At 41.0% G+C, this 12,708-nt stretch overlaps 2 protein-coding genes across 2 annotated transcripts; both read left to right on the forward strand.

The window, feature by feature from the left end:
* Positions 1 to 1,129: 1,129 nt before the first annotated feature.
* Positions 1,130 to 10,907, forward strand: tcirg1b (T cell immune regulator 1, ATPase H+ transporting V0 subunit a3b). Its single transcript, XM_088295020.1, has 21 exons — positions 1,130 to 1,323; positions 2,324 to 2,446; positions 2,808 to 2,886; positions 3,521 to 3,669; positions 3,775 to 3,870; positions 3,950 to 4,011; positions 4,156 to 4,282; positions 4,356 to 4,438; positions 4,517 to 4,610; positions 4,894 to 5,106; positions 5,182 to 5,332; positions 5,415 to 5,554; positions 6,332 to 6,489; positions 6,587 to 6,677; positions 6,766 to 6,884; positions 6,971 to 7,184; positions 7,870 to 7,980; positions 8,053 to 8,148; positions 8,977 to 9,097; positions 9,290 to 9,461; positions 10,203 to 10,907. Exons 2-21 carry the CDS (start codon positions 2,330 to 2,332, stop codon positions 10,294 to 10,296), a joined length of 2,487 nt encoding a protein of 828 aa, XP_088151146.1. The 5' UTR covers positions 1,130 to 1,323; positions 2,324 to 2,329; the 3' UTR covers positions 10,297 to 10,907.
* A 309-nt stretch (positions 10,908 to 11,216) lies between these two features.
* Positions 11,217 to 12,695, forward strand: mrpl18 (mitochondrial ribosomal protein L18). Its single transcript, XM_088294240.1, has 4 exons — positions 11,217 to 11,656; positions 11,797 to 11,968; positions 12,184 to 12,418; positions 12,496 to 12,695. Exons 1-4 carry the CDS (start codon positions 11,512 to 11,514, stop codon positions 12,571 to 12,573), a joined length of 630 nt encoding a protein of 209 aa, XP_088150366.1. The 5' UTR covers positions 11,217 to 11,511; the 3' UTR covers positions 12,574 to 12,695.
* The last annotated feature ends 13 nt before the right edge of the window (positions 12,696 to 12,708 follow it).

Here is a 12,708-nt window from a genome sequence, read left to right on the forward strand (position 1 = left end):
GTTTCTGCTTCTTGAATGCCACGCATAGTGATGCAGCTTTTATATATTGTGATTGTTTTCTGACCGAAACTTACTCACTGCCACTGCATAATTCTTTTTTTTTTTTTTTAAATCTAATCTATGCAAGACCTTTTGTGGGTCGAGGCTTCTTTAAACACAAGTGGGCAGGGGCGGCAGTGCTGCATGCAGTTTGCCTTATTCTGCTTGCCAGAACAATGGACCTAAATGACCAGATGATCCATTTAATTGCATTGCAAAATGAATCAAGAAGACAGCGTGGTAGGATTGTGCACGTGTATAATTTTTACCCACAACAGATTTTGCTTTTAAATTGGGCCTGCAAATTGGTGCTGTTATTAAATCCCATTTTTTTTTTTATTTGATTTTTTTTTTATTAAACAGCTGGCTGAAGTAAAGCTTCTCCTTTTACAACAGAACTTAGAAACCATATTTCATGTATTTGTTGTATCTCTGTTGGATTACAGTAATGCACTTTATTTTGGAATTAGCCAGGCTACCAAAAGCATCTACCTTTGGTCCAAAATGTTGCTGCTCACCTGCAAACTGGAACTCGTAGAAGGGAGCCATTAACTGAATTTCTGCACTCTATCCCTTCACTGGCTCCATGTCTAGTTTAGAGTACCATTTTAAAATAAATTTTCAACTCTTAAAATGGTCTTGCCCCACCTAACCTCTCCAAGCTCCTTCACCTTTACCCATCAGCCCTGTGCCTCAGGTCTGTAGAATGGACGTGGTGAGGACGAAGCAAACCCTCAGAGGGGATTGAGATTTTTTTTTATTGCAGGTCCTGCCCTTTGGAATGACCTCCAGTTAGATGTTTTACTATAAACAGTTTTTTAAATGTTGTGTATGTATAAATTTAGCTGTCTTTGTTTTCATGTTTGATTCTTTTCTGTATGTTCAACACTTGTCAGGCCAAAATTGTCACTTATTATGGGGAAACATTTTCAATAAAAAAAGTATTATTGTATATTGAATTTAAATAGGATATCAAGGAATTTGATTTAATTCTCGGACAATTTGATTCAATCATACGATGAATGTTTTATTTCGCATGTTTTCAATATTACGGTAAAAGATGGCGCCCTTTGCCGCCATTTAAAATGGCGAGCTCGCGTGTCGTGGCGAGAGTCACGTGAGACCGCAGTAACGTGACTTTTCCCAACAGGAAGTGGGAGTCAAATCATACAAGTTCTCTTTTACGCGACGTCTACTTCGACCCAGTTTACGTTCACCGTTGGTGACGGAGACATCTATGTCAAAAGTGCTTGGAGACCGGCGGAATTGAGCGAAAACAAACGGGTGAGCCTGCTCAACTTCATCTGTGACTAAATGTACCCGTGAGACGTTAACATTTATTCACGCCAATTATTAATTTAACATTAATTTCAAATAACGCACCATCGCGAAGGCTCTGTTGATTGTTTCATAAGGTTCCATCTCATTTTAATTGGTACTGCGTGACAGAAAACAACTGACCCAGTTGGGATATGAGTCATAACTTTTGTTCGTTTTTTGGTTTTCCAATAAAATGAAAATCTCAATTGCACAATATTGGTCCTACTATCATTTACTTTCGTACTCTGTTGTACACAAGGACAAAAACAAACAAAAAGTCATACATCACTGGACTCTTCTTTTCAATACAATCGAAGCGTTGCTTACTTGTCCATCCTTCTGATACAAAGCAAATCAGTAGTCTCCAATATTTTTCTGTACAGCGAAACACCTGAAGAATTCACAAACTCCTTAGTTACTTGCTGAGTTTCGGTTTTTATTGGTACGATCTCAGACAGCTCGAACAATTCATGCAAGAGTGGAATATTCTGATTACACTAAGGGGAACTTCGTGCTTCCCCTTTCACACTTGATTAAATTATGTCTGTTGACGGAGATGATTTAGTTCTTAAATGATGCTTAAAAGTGGTTGCACACTGTACTTAAATTGATGTATGGATACTTAGTAAAAACAGATGCACTAATTCTAATGTTGTACTTCTGTAGAAGCAAAGTATAGAAAGTAAAATGTTAAGTGCAAAAGTAAATATTAATTCTAATTGTCAACAAGAAAAAAAAAACATGGGAAAAAACTGCACCCAAACATTTACTCTATTATTTACTTATTGTGCCCGTAATAAGAGGGAAAAAAGCACAGCACCAAAGTATTTTTATTTCATGTCTTCCTACCACTGTTATAAATACATTCCCCCCCTTCTTGTTTACAGGCGAACTCAGTGGTACCTCAAATCCTTGAGGGAATGTGACACTGAATATATGATTGTGTGTTTTTGGTGCTGTGCAGGCAGCCATGGGCGCCATGTTTCGCAGTGAGGAGGTGTGTCTGGTGCAGCTCTTCCTCCAGTCCGGTTCGGCCTACAATTGTGTCAGCGAGTTGGGGGAGCTGGGCCTGGTGGAGTTCAGAGATGTGAGCTACACTCGCTGCGTGGTCTTTAGAGTTCAGCGACATGAGAATCCGACAACTTGCCTCGTGAACTGTTACGCATTGGACAGATTAATCTTAATTGTCTGTCCACGTGTCACAGTTCTCCACTCCGTATTTCATCCTGCAAACATACCATCAGTTTCAAAGCTGTTCTCTTTTAATAAGTGTTCAAATCGAGCCATCACATGTCACTATGCAGTGCTCATCTTTTTTTTCTATTCTGCATCATGTGTAAATTCCAAGATGCTGGCGTTCAGTCACCTAACAGTAATATTTTCCTTTTCCGTTGCGATCAGATGAGTGATTTCACCCTTTCTTCCTCTTACGTCTCCTGATGCTTTAGTTAAATCCCAACGTGAACGCCTTTCAAAGGAAATTTGTTGGTGAGGTGAGACGATGCGAGGAGCTCGAGAAAACATTTTGTAAGTATTTACCTGTTCTGTTTTCAATGTAAACAATAACTTGGTACTGCTGCAGTTCCTTTATTGGAATTTACGTACTAGATTGCTGTGGCAGGCCATGTATTTGGTACCTGGGCCTTGAAATGGGACATGTCTGACCTGATTTACCCTTTTAATGTCACCACAATCACCCTGTAATTAACAAACCGTCAATACTAAACAAAAACACAAAATGACGCCACTGAATTTGTCTGATTAAAAATAATCACAATAATAAAATACGTCATACTGACCTGAGATGTTAATTAAAAAAATGTTTTATTTTGTGCACATTGCTACACAAGTGTTCTGCTAGTCAAAGTTGGCTGAAAGTTACAATTGACAGCACTACTGATTGTGAAAGGCCGTGGGCAAATTAGCTTGTCGTGGCAACACAGAGTCTGAAATGTCATTTGCAAAAAAAAAAAAAACGACCACGTTGGCTACTCGACGTAGTGGAGAAATCCTACAAAATGAATAGAACAGTCGCGTTTGTAATAAATAATCAAATTTCATGGAACAGGTAGAGTTTGGGTCATGCGTGTCGGTCAGTGCACTGTAAGATTGCTCATATTTGCTGTCCAAACTGATCTGATCCATTTTGTTTGCCCTCCAGCATTCTTGGAGCAGGAGATCAATCGATCCCTTTCTCCCCCTTTGAACGGCCCCCTTCCACCTCCCTGTCCGATGCCTTCTGCCCCTCAGCCCCGCGAGCTCATCACCATCGAGGAGGAGAGCGAGAGGCTGGCCCGGGAGCTCCGAGAGGTATTCCGAAACATCTTACCATACTTTTTGATATCAATAAGAAAGGAAATAAGAAAACTCTGACTTGTTCCTTCTTAATCTTGTGTCTGTTTCTATTCTAACCAGGTGTCCAGGAACAGAGACAGTCTTCGCGCTCAGCTGACCCAGCTGTGCCAGTACAGAGGAGTACTGACCAGAACGCACTCTCTTACAGTCTCGCAGGTCTTTATTGCATCTGTCTTCATTATTAAATCACATGCTACACTAACTAACTGTCATTTTTGGGGGGGATTTCGCTCAGACGCCTCTGTCTATTCTGGAAAACCAAGGTCTGTTTGACAACCACCGTGATGTCCACCTGAGGTACGTCATCATGTCTGTCTCATGGTCTTGCTTGTATGTCTGGACATACCCCTCCGACGGGACTGATTTGAACTAATGATAAAAAACAAACAAACAAAAGGCTGGTGTATTGCAGCATCTGATATTAAATGTCATCTCTTTCAGTTTTGTAGCGGGTGTGGTCCACCCTTGGAGAGTTCCCTCATTTGAACGCCTGCTGTGGCGAGCGTGCCGTGGTTACATCATTGTGGATTTCAAAGAAATGGAGGATCGTCTCGAGCACCCAGACACGGTAGGAAATGCGGTACGGGGAACCGCCGTCGTCTATGACTTGCTGTTCTTACAGGAGTTGTTTCCATCTGCAGGGAGAGATGGTGCAGTGGACGGTGTTTCTCATTTCATACTGGGGGGATCAGATAGGACAAAAAGTCAAGAAGATTTGCGACTGGTGGGTAAATCTGTGAATTTGCTTTTTGGCATCTACGGCGCAGAGTTTGTTAATCTTTAGGCTTCTCTTTTGCGACAGCTTTCGCACACAGACGTTTGCATATCCTGAGAACACAGCTGAAAGAGAAGAGATTCTCCAGGGACTACAAGGCAGAATTGAAGACATCAAATCTGTACGTGTCAAGCCTCTGTACCAATATTGATACAAGGTGACCCAAAAAAATGGACATCTTTGAAATATATTAGAATAATTTTCATGTCCTAGGCCAATGAAGGTAATTAGGCTTGATGTTAAAAATAAAACTGATTGATCAAAAATCCTACAACATATTTCAATTGATGTAGTTTCTAATGACTGATTTCACGAGGCACAAATTATAGTTACGCCTGAATTTTAGCGAATAGAAGAACAAGAATACTATGAGCTGTTTGAACTTGGTTGTTTTCTTCCCGAAGGTGTTGTCTCAGACCGAGGCTTTCCTGCAGCAGCTTCTCATGCGTGCAGTACCCGTGCTGCCTCAGTGGAAGGTGCGCGTCCAGAAGTGCAAGGCGGTCCAAATGGTCCTAAACCTCTGCAGTCCCTCCGTCACAGACAAGTGCCTGATCGCTGAGGCGTGGTGTCCCGTCGCTAAGCTGCCCGAGCTACAGAGCGCCCTGAGAGAGGGAGGGGTGAGACGCATGTTCAAACCTGTAACCTTGAACAGATGAACGGAGCTCTTAATCGAACGTCTTCATCATCCTCAGAGGAAAAGCGGCAGTGGTGTCGACTCCTTCTACAACCGCTTGCCTTCGTCTACCTCGCCGCCTACCCTGTTTCCTCTCAACTCTTTCACCACTGGTTTCCAGAATATTGTGGATGCCTACGGAGTGGCGAGTTACCGGGAAGTCAACCCAGGTACGTCACCATAAAGCATCTCCAACACTGGCCTGTCATTTCTTAACCATTCTCATATTTCAACTCTCTTATGTCTTCATAGCCATCTACACCATAATTACATTCCCCTTCCTGTTTGCGGTCATGTTCGGCGATGTGGGTCATGGTGTGCTGATGACTCTGGCTGGCCTTTGGATGGTTCTCGAGGAGAAGGACCCCAAGCTGAGAAAAAGCAATAATGAGGTGCACCAAAGTTGATTGCGTGATGATCCTTTGCTTGGTCGATTATTTTTGCTATTTGTTGTAAGCTTGAATTTGAGTTAAACATACCCTAAAACATTGCGATAACATAATTTCAAATAATTATAATTTAAAAAAAATGTACAAAAGTTGTTTTTTTAGCATTCCCCTTAAAAATACTTTTTTTATGGTTTACAGCTAAGCATGTACATGTTACTCCAGCAATTTCCGCAGACAATAAAATAAAGGCGAATGGAAAACTAAAGTTACCCCTATAACTGCGGTACACTTCTCGTGATAACTTGCGTTCTTTTTTGTTTGCTATACAGTGCTCTGGTTCTCCCCAAGATGTCTGAATACTGCGGCGTAGCTGTCCTCCTTTCTTTGAGCATATTCAGGCACTTTACCTTCTCCTGGAGCGTTTTGCCTTCTTCTGGCATTTCTGCTGTTTGCCGAAAGGCTCAGAAACAGCGGGTTGTTTGGGTGCCATCTTAGGGAGGTCAAGAAAGAGCACAAAATATGCGGATAGGTGCGAACAGATTTAGTTTTGTCCGCAGAAAACTTAAATCGGCGAGGCTTGAGTAATCCATTTTTTTTTACCTCTGTCAAGTGGGAGGGAGAGAATAATTTTTCTGAACGTCATGCATTTTGATGTCATTGCCATCCCGTGCCTGATTTGTCAAATCGCACGCTGCTGATCAGAAACTGTCCTTCGCCACAATCGTGGTGTATTTGTTTTTTTTTCCCTATGTAACAAATTTGACCTTTTTGGTTTTTCAGATCTGGAAGATGATGTTTGGAGGTCGCTATCTGATTCTGCTGATGGGAATTTTCTCCATCTACACGGGAGCCATTTACAACGAGTGCTTCAGTCGGGGTCTCAACGTCTTCAGCTCAGGGTGGCATGTCGGTCCGATGTTTGAGAAAAACTATTGGAAGTGAGTTATTTTTCCCAAAAATGTTTTGAAATTTTTAATTTTTGCTTAAAGGTTAACTTTTCCTGCATTTTTTAAATATTTTTTGTGTTCCCTGTAGTGCATCCGTCCTGGCAGGAAACAAGTTTTTGTCTATGGATCCTGTTGTGCCTGGTGTCTTTACCAGTCCTTACCCATTTGGCATTGACCCGGTACGACAGTCAAACTAATCTCCAATTAATGTTTCTTTCTCTCAGGTTTTCACTCACTTAACTGTGTTTTCCATTGTGTTCTGGTCAGATTTGGGGTTTGGCCAACAACAAGCTAACCTTCCTCAACTCGTACAAGATGAAGATGTCTGTTATTATTGGCGTCATCCACATGACTTTTGGAGTCTGTTTGTCATTCTTCAACTATGTGTAAGTTGCCAACCAGCACCCTGCCAGTTCTGTTTCCTTCTACAGTATCCTGACTCGATGCCTTCTAAATGCCGTCATCATTGCAGGCACTTTGGCAAGTTGAGCAGTCTGTTCCTCGTGCTGATCCCAGAGCTGTTCTTCATGTTGTGTCTGTTTGGATACCTGGTGTTTATGGTGGTCTTCAAGTGGATCGCTTACAGTCCCGCCCAATCCAAAATGGCCCCCAGTATACTCATCCATTTTATAGACATGTTCCTCTTTGCTGAAAACCAAGACAACGCACCACTATATACGGGTCAGGTGTGTGTGCTTCTTAACATATTTCCTAATTCCTCTGTTGAACTTTCCTTTTTTTGTTTTGCCATACATTTTTTGGTCATGCTGCCTCCTCAACAGTAGAGTATCCAAAATGCTGACATTTTAGTGCTCATTGTTTTTACAATCTATAGCAATCAGCGTGGTATAGGTGTACTCCATCATACTTGATTTGTAATGTAATTGTTATAAATTTTTTTAAATGAAAAATATGTAAATTATCATCAGGCCAGTGCATTTCTAAACCAATACATAATTTCCTCCACAATGGGAAAAAAAGTATTGTGAATAATTTTTCTGACAATATTCAACCAATCAGATCTGAACATTATCTTGAAATGGCATTTTCTTTTTACACTGTGTCTCATTAGATTGTCTAAATGTTCCTAAGGTAGTGTTGTTGACTTTATAATCAGAGTTGTAGATTGAAAGTTGATTTTCTTGAAGCCACATTGTCGTCATACTGTAAATATATTTACGATAAAGAACTAAATTGACAAATGTTGTAGAGCTTCCTTTTAATTTACGAGGAAAAAAATGCTTCATGATCAATAAAATAGAATGCAGCATTTTAGTCTGGATTTTTGAAGACCCAGTAAAAATTGACCCGCAACAATGTTGTTGTTATGGTAACCTGTAAGGAGATCATTCATTGTGTTCATTCATGCAGAGTATCGTACAGAAAGTGCTTGTGGTGCTGGCACTATGCTCCGTTCCCGTCCTTCTGCTCGGGAAGCCACTACAGGAATACATCACACACAAGGGGAGCCGGCGTCAGCTGGTGAGTGCGTCTCCCCGCAACTTGAACACTTCATGTGGGTCCATTTGGTGAATAATGTTTTGCTTGCTACAGCATTTGCAAGAAGACAGACACCCACTGGTGGCCGATGAAACCGCCGTCAACGCCCGACACGTGGACGTCGACGGAGGAGGGTCTGCTGGGGACGAGGTGCAGGCATAACATTTGACAGTTACTGTTCAGTTGTATTATATCTCAAGTACGCTACAGTTGTATTTACGGTAGGTGTAATTACAATCCATTTTGAAAAACGTGTGGTGTGTTGCGTCTATTGTGACAGCTTGTGTGTGACTGGCGGCTGTGATCGCTTATTGAGGACTGCGTGTGTGTGCGTGTGTGAAAAAGGAGCCGAGGAGAACAGCTCTGTCATTCAGTTGGTATGACGTCACACTTCTGGGTTTGTCGCTCGTCAGAATCTAATTTCGGAAAAACTATTATTTTGTCAAATACACCAAATAAATTTTTTTCCCTTGATTTATTATTTGTATTATGCGTAATTACTTTACTTCTGATACAAATAGATTCGATTTGCCATTTTCTGAACTTACTTCACACTTGTTCTTTAAAAAGCCTTGGAACGTAAACTCATAAGTACAATTTTATGACTTGAAGTCGAACCCACAACCTCTGCACTGTGAGGCCACCGTGCCGCCTAATCCAGTATAGTATTATTTAATTGAAACAGTTCTGTTGTGTTGCATATAATCTTTCCGCACTGTTTGTTCTAAAACATTAATTTAGGTCCAATTTCTATTAAGATTGAACGATTAAAATATTACATTTTTTTTCGTTTTTTCAATTTTCTATTTTCCGACATTCTGGGGCAGTGCTAATGTTCAAACTGTGCTAAACAGTGTCTTACTGTATTGCAATATGAATTAGAACTTTTAAGGACTTAAGCTTCAATCTTTTTATCACAGTTTTTTTAATGTGTTTTTAATGAAGCCGTTACTGAACATCTCTTCTTTTTATTTGTAGGAGTTTGATGCTGCTGACGCGTTTATGCATCAGGCCATCCACACTATCGAGTACTGCCTGGGCTGCATCTCCAACACCGCCTCCTACCTGCGTCTCTGGGCTCTCAGTCTGGCACATGCACGTTAGTAGCACCCAAACTGAGTTTTGCTTGCATGGCATGCACAGACACACACACGCACACGCGCACGCACACGCTTCCTTCTTTTCAACAGGACACTCATTCCATTCTATTGTCAGGGAATTATTCAGCCACACATGACTTGGAATTTCCAAGCTGTAAAGACCAGCTGACTGAGGTTGTTTGTCTCCACAGAGCTGTCAGAGGTCTTGTGGGTCATGGTGATGCGCATTGCCCTGAGGTGGCAGGGCTACGTGGGCTCTGCAGTTCTCTTTGTAGTCTTTGCCTTCTTTGCTGTGTTGACCATCTCCATCCTGCTGATTATGGAGGGCCTCTCAGCTTTCTTGCACGCACTGCGTCTGCACTGGTAAATTCCTTTTTTTCCAGTCACATTTTTTTGGAGGAAGTGTCTTTGAGGAAGTGTGACTCATTTAATTTGTACTTATCATTCTCTAAATGAATGGTTCTCAGACTGACGGCCACAAGCTGTAACTGTCATAAATCTAACATCCCTGCATGACTGTAGCATTTCCAGTTCCCACATTATTGATGACATTGGCAAAATATAATTAATATAAGGTTTTCAGCATGTGGTTAAATTCACCGTTTTAGCAACATATAAAGGTGCACCACGTGTTTTAGAATTGGTCAGCATGATTGACTCTGTATTGGCCTTCCACTTCCAAAAGCCATAGAATAAAAATGTATTTTAAGACCAATTTTAAAAATGGACAGAGGGGGGGGGGGCTGCCTAACTCTGACTGCGCTTATGAAAATTAGCTCCTCTTTATTTGCAGCCATGTTGTTAGTGAAGCAATGCACGTCAGTTTTTCTTTCTATTAAACCAGTAGTAAATTTGTCGGTAGAAACGTGAGAAAAAAAATCCCATGGCATTTAGCGGTCCACATGGTAGTTGCATTTGATTGGCGTTAGGAATATTTGGGGGCTTTTTTCTCCCTGTAAGGGGTCCCTGGACCCAAAAGGCTTGAGAACCCCAGCCTTATGTTAAACAAGGGTATAGAAATTATTTTATGTTCTTCATATGTCTGTCTCTATGATCAACGGGTGGTCTGTAAAGTGGCATGGCCTTTGAATGTTTTTCTTCCAGGGTGGAGTTCCAGAACAAATTCTACAGTGGTTCAGGCTACAAGCTGCACCCATTCTCTTTCTCATCTCTGATCAATGCGTCAGCTGCCATATGATCCTCATCCTGGCCAAAGAATTCACTGAAATTGCAAAATCATTCATTTACCTCATTGACATCTTGGACTACAGCAGACGAACACATCAGTGTTCTGTGGACTGAGGCTATGTAACGGTTTAATTGCACAATGAACATGATGGTATGGACTGTTATTATGGCACCATCCAAGAATCAGTTGCATTATATATATAAAAAATAGACTTAACTATTCCCTTTTCTAATTTTATTCACTCAGTGTTATATAATTGTATTCTAATTATTCGTTCCTAAATAAAGATTTAGTTATTGATGCCTTTCACTGTGACATTTGCAATAATCTTACATTTAGGGGAAAGCATGTTAAATTGGCAGGTTGAACTTCAATTCAGCCAGGTCTGCTGAATCAACCGAATGCTGTGTTTCTTGAGCGCACGCAAGTGTTAAACAATTAATGTTAGCAACAGTTCCAGCTTGTGCCTTATTGCTATAGCTTGTCACTCATTAAGTTGTTGGTCCCATGCTGATATTTTGAACCACATTACATGTTTCTTATCTTTTTTCCTTTGTTATGCACTGTCAAAGTGATCAAATTTCGACTGAAATTAAAAATAATTTTCTTGTGTTCTTGTATTTATGTGAACAGTCATTCATTACAAAAGTGAAGTGTAAATACATTTCAGTTGTACTTTAATAGGGATTCATGCAAAAATTAACATGCACATAAATTAGAATTATTCAGTCATCTGATTTTAATTAAGTCATAGTACCGCTCATATAACACCTCGCATCGGACACTCCGCACTCACTTTATCAATTGTTTTATTTTTTAATACTTAAATAATTTCAATAATTGAGTGACTAGGAGAAACAATTGCTTTTAATTATTTCATAAGCGGTACCAGGGCTCCTCGCTTTACTTAGTTCACATCCTAGTTCCTACGGCGACGCAATCAGGGGCCGTGATAGACTACCACTACAAAAATACATTATTGAATGGAAAAGAAGTTAAAAAAACAAGTGCGCCGTTCGTATACCCGAAGTTATTTTTTTATGTATCAAGTCGTGGATTATAAGCGGAACAATCGGATCGTCGACGCTTGTTTCTTTTAGTTCCTTTTTAAAATCACGTACACGGATGTAACCTGAATGTCAAACATGGCGGTGTTTGTATTTTACGGAATACATTGAGCAAAAAATATGTTTAGTTTGTCTTTTTATTTGTATTTTTTAGTGAATGCGCTTTGACGACTTGAATAATAACATTTCTATACGTGGTTTAAATAAATTTGTGGCGAAAATGGCTCTGAACAACATGAGTCGAGGCGTTCGTTTGCTTTTTGGTCAAATTCAGCGATGTACTGTGGCCACAAACCTACAAGGTAAAGACATATAAGTCCATTTGATTGAGTACTCACGGCTTACGTGACATTTCCAACACACTGCTTCATGTATAGAACTATATTTACTTGTATTATTATTGTGTAATTTTGATCTAGTGTTTGTTTGTTCGTTTGAAAAGCTGCTCGGTGTATGACCCAGTCAACTACTCAACCGCAGCCCTGCACAGTAGAAAACGAATCCGTAAATCCAACTTTTAAGAACCGAAACCCTCGGAACCTGGAGCGGATGGCCCTGGCGGTGAAAGATCGCGGCTGGAAGACGACATGGCCACACCGGGAGTTCTACCACAGGTCTGTTTTGGACCCGTTTTGATTTCCACCGCATATTCGCGGTAACCCTTTCGTGGGTTCATTGTTCGCCTGTGGCTTTGTGTGCGCTGTGATTCTGAAATACAACTAGACTGAGCCCAAGTTGTGAATAATCACAAAGTAGTAATTATTGTCAAGTAGTTATGTTGACGTTCAAACCACAAGCTCCAACACCCCCCACCCCCCTTTACCTCCAGGTTGGTGTTTTATCGCAGCCAGAGATATGTGATGGCTCAAGTCTTCTCTTGCTCCTCACCTGATCCGGTGCTCTCGTGCTCGACCAAAGAGTGGGCATTGAAGAAGGAGCTGCCCTCCACAAACTGCGTGGCGGCATGTCAGGCCGTGGGCGAGGTGCTCGCGCATCGATGCAAGCAGGCCGGCATTACCAGGATGGTGTACAGGGCCATTCCCTGGACGTATCGCTCTGATGCTGTAAGTGCGACGGAACGTTGGCTGGAGATGTTTCAAATGCATGGCTGTTAACTTGTCCTGATTTTTGCCTTGTACAGGTTCAGTCATTCCGGGCAGCAATGAAAGAGGGAGGAATCATCCTTAGCGAACCCAGAAGGAAATACATTGGAACCTAATTGTAAGACTCACCTGTTAATTGTTTTGTAAAATTTGTTCTTGTGTTAAAATGGCCACCATGACAATACAATGAATCAGATAATGCTGTTTCTGTCAATAAACTGTCCACCTATTTTCTGTAGCGCCTGTCCTGT

This window comes from Idiotropiscis lumnitzeri, chromosome 4, assembly GCF_059441095.1.
Source record: "Idiotropiscis lumnitzeri isolate Australia: NSW breed Sydney's pygmy pipehorse chromosome 4, RoL_Ilum_1.0, whole genome shotgun sequence".
Lineage (NCBI taxonomy): Eukaryota > Metazoa > Chordata > Actinopteri > Syngnathiformes > Syngnathidae > Idiotropiscis > Idiotropiscis lumnitzeri.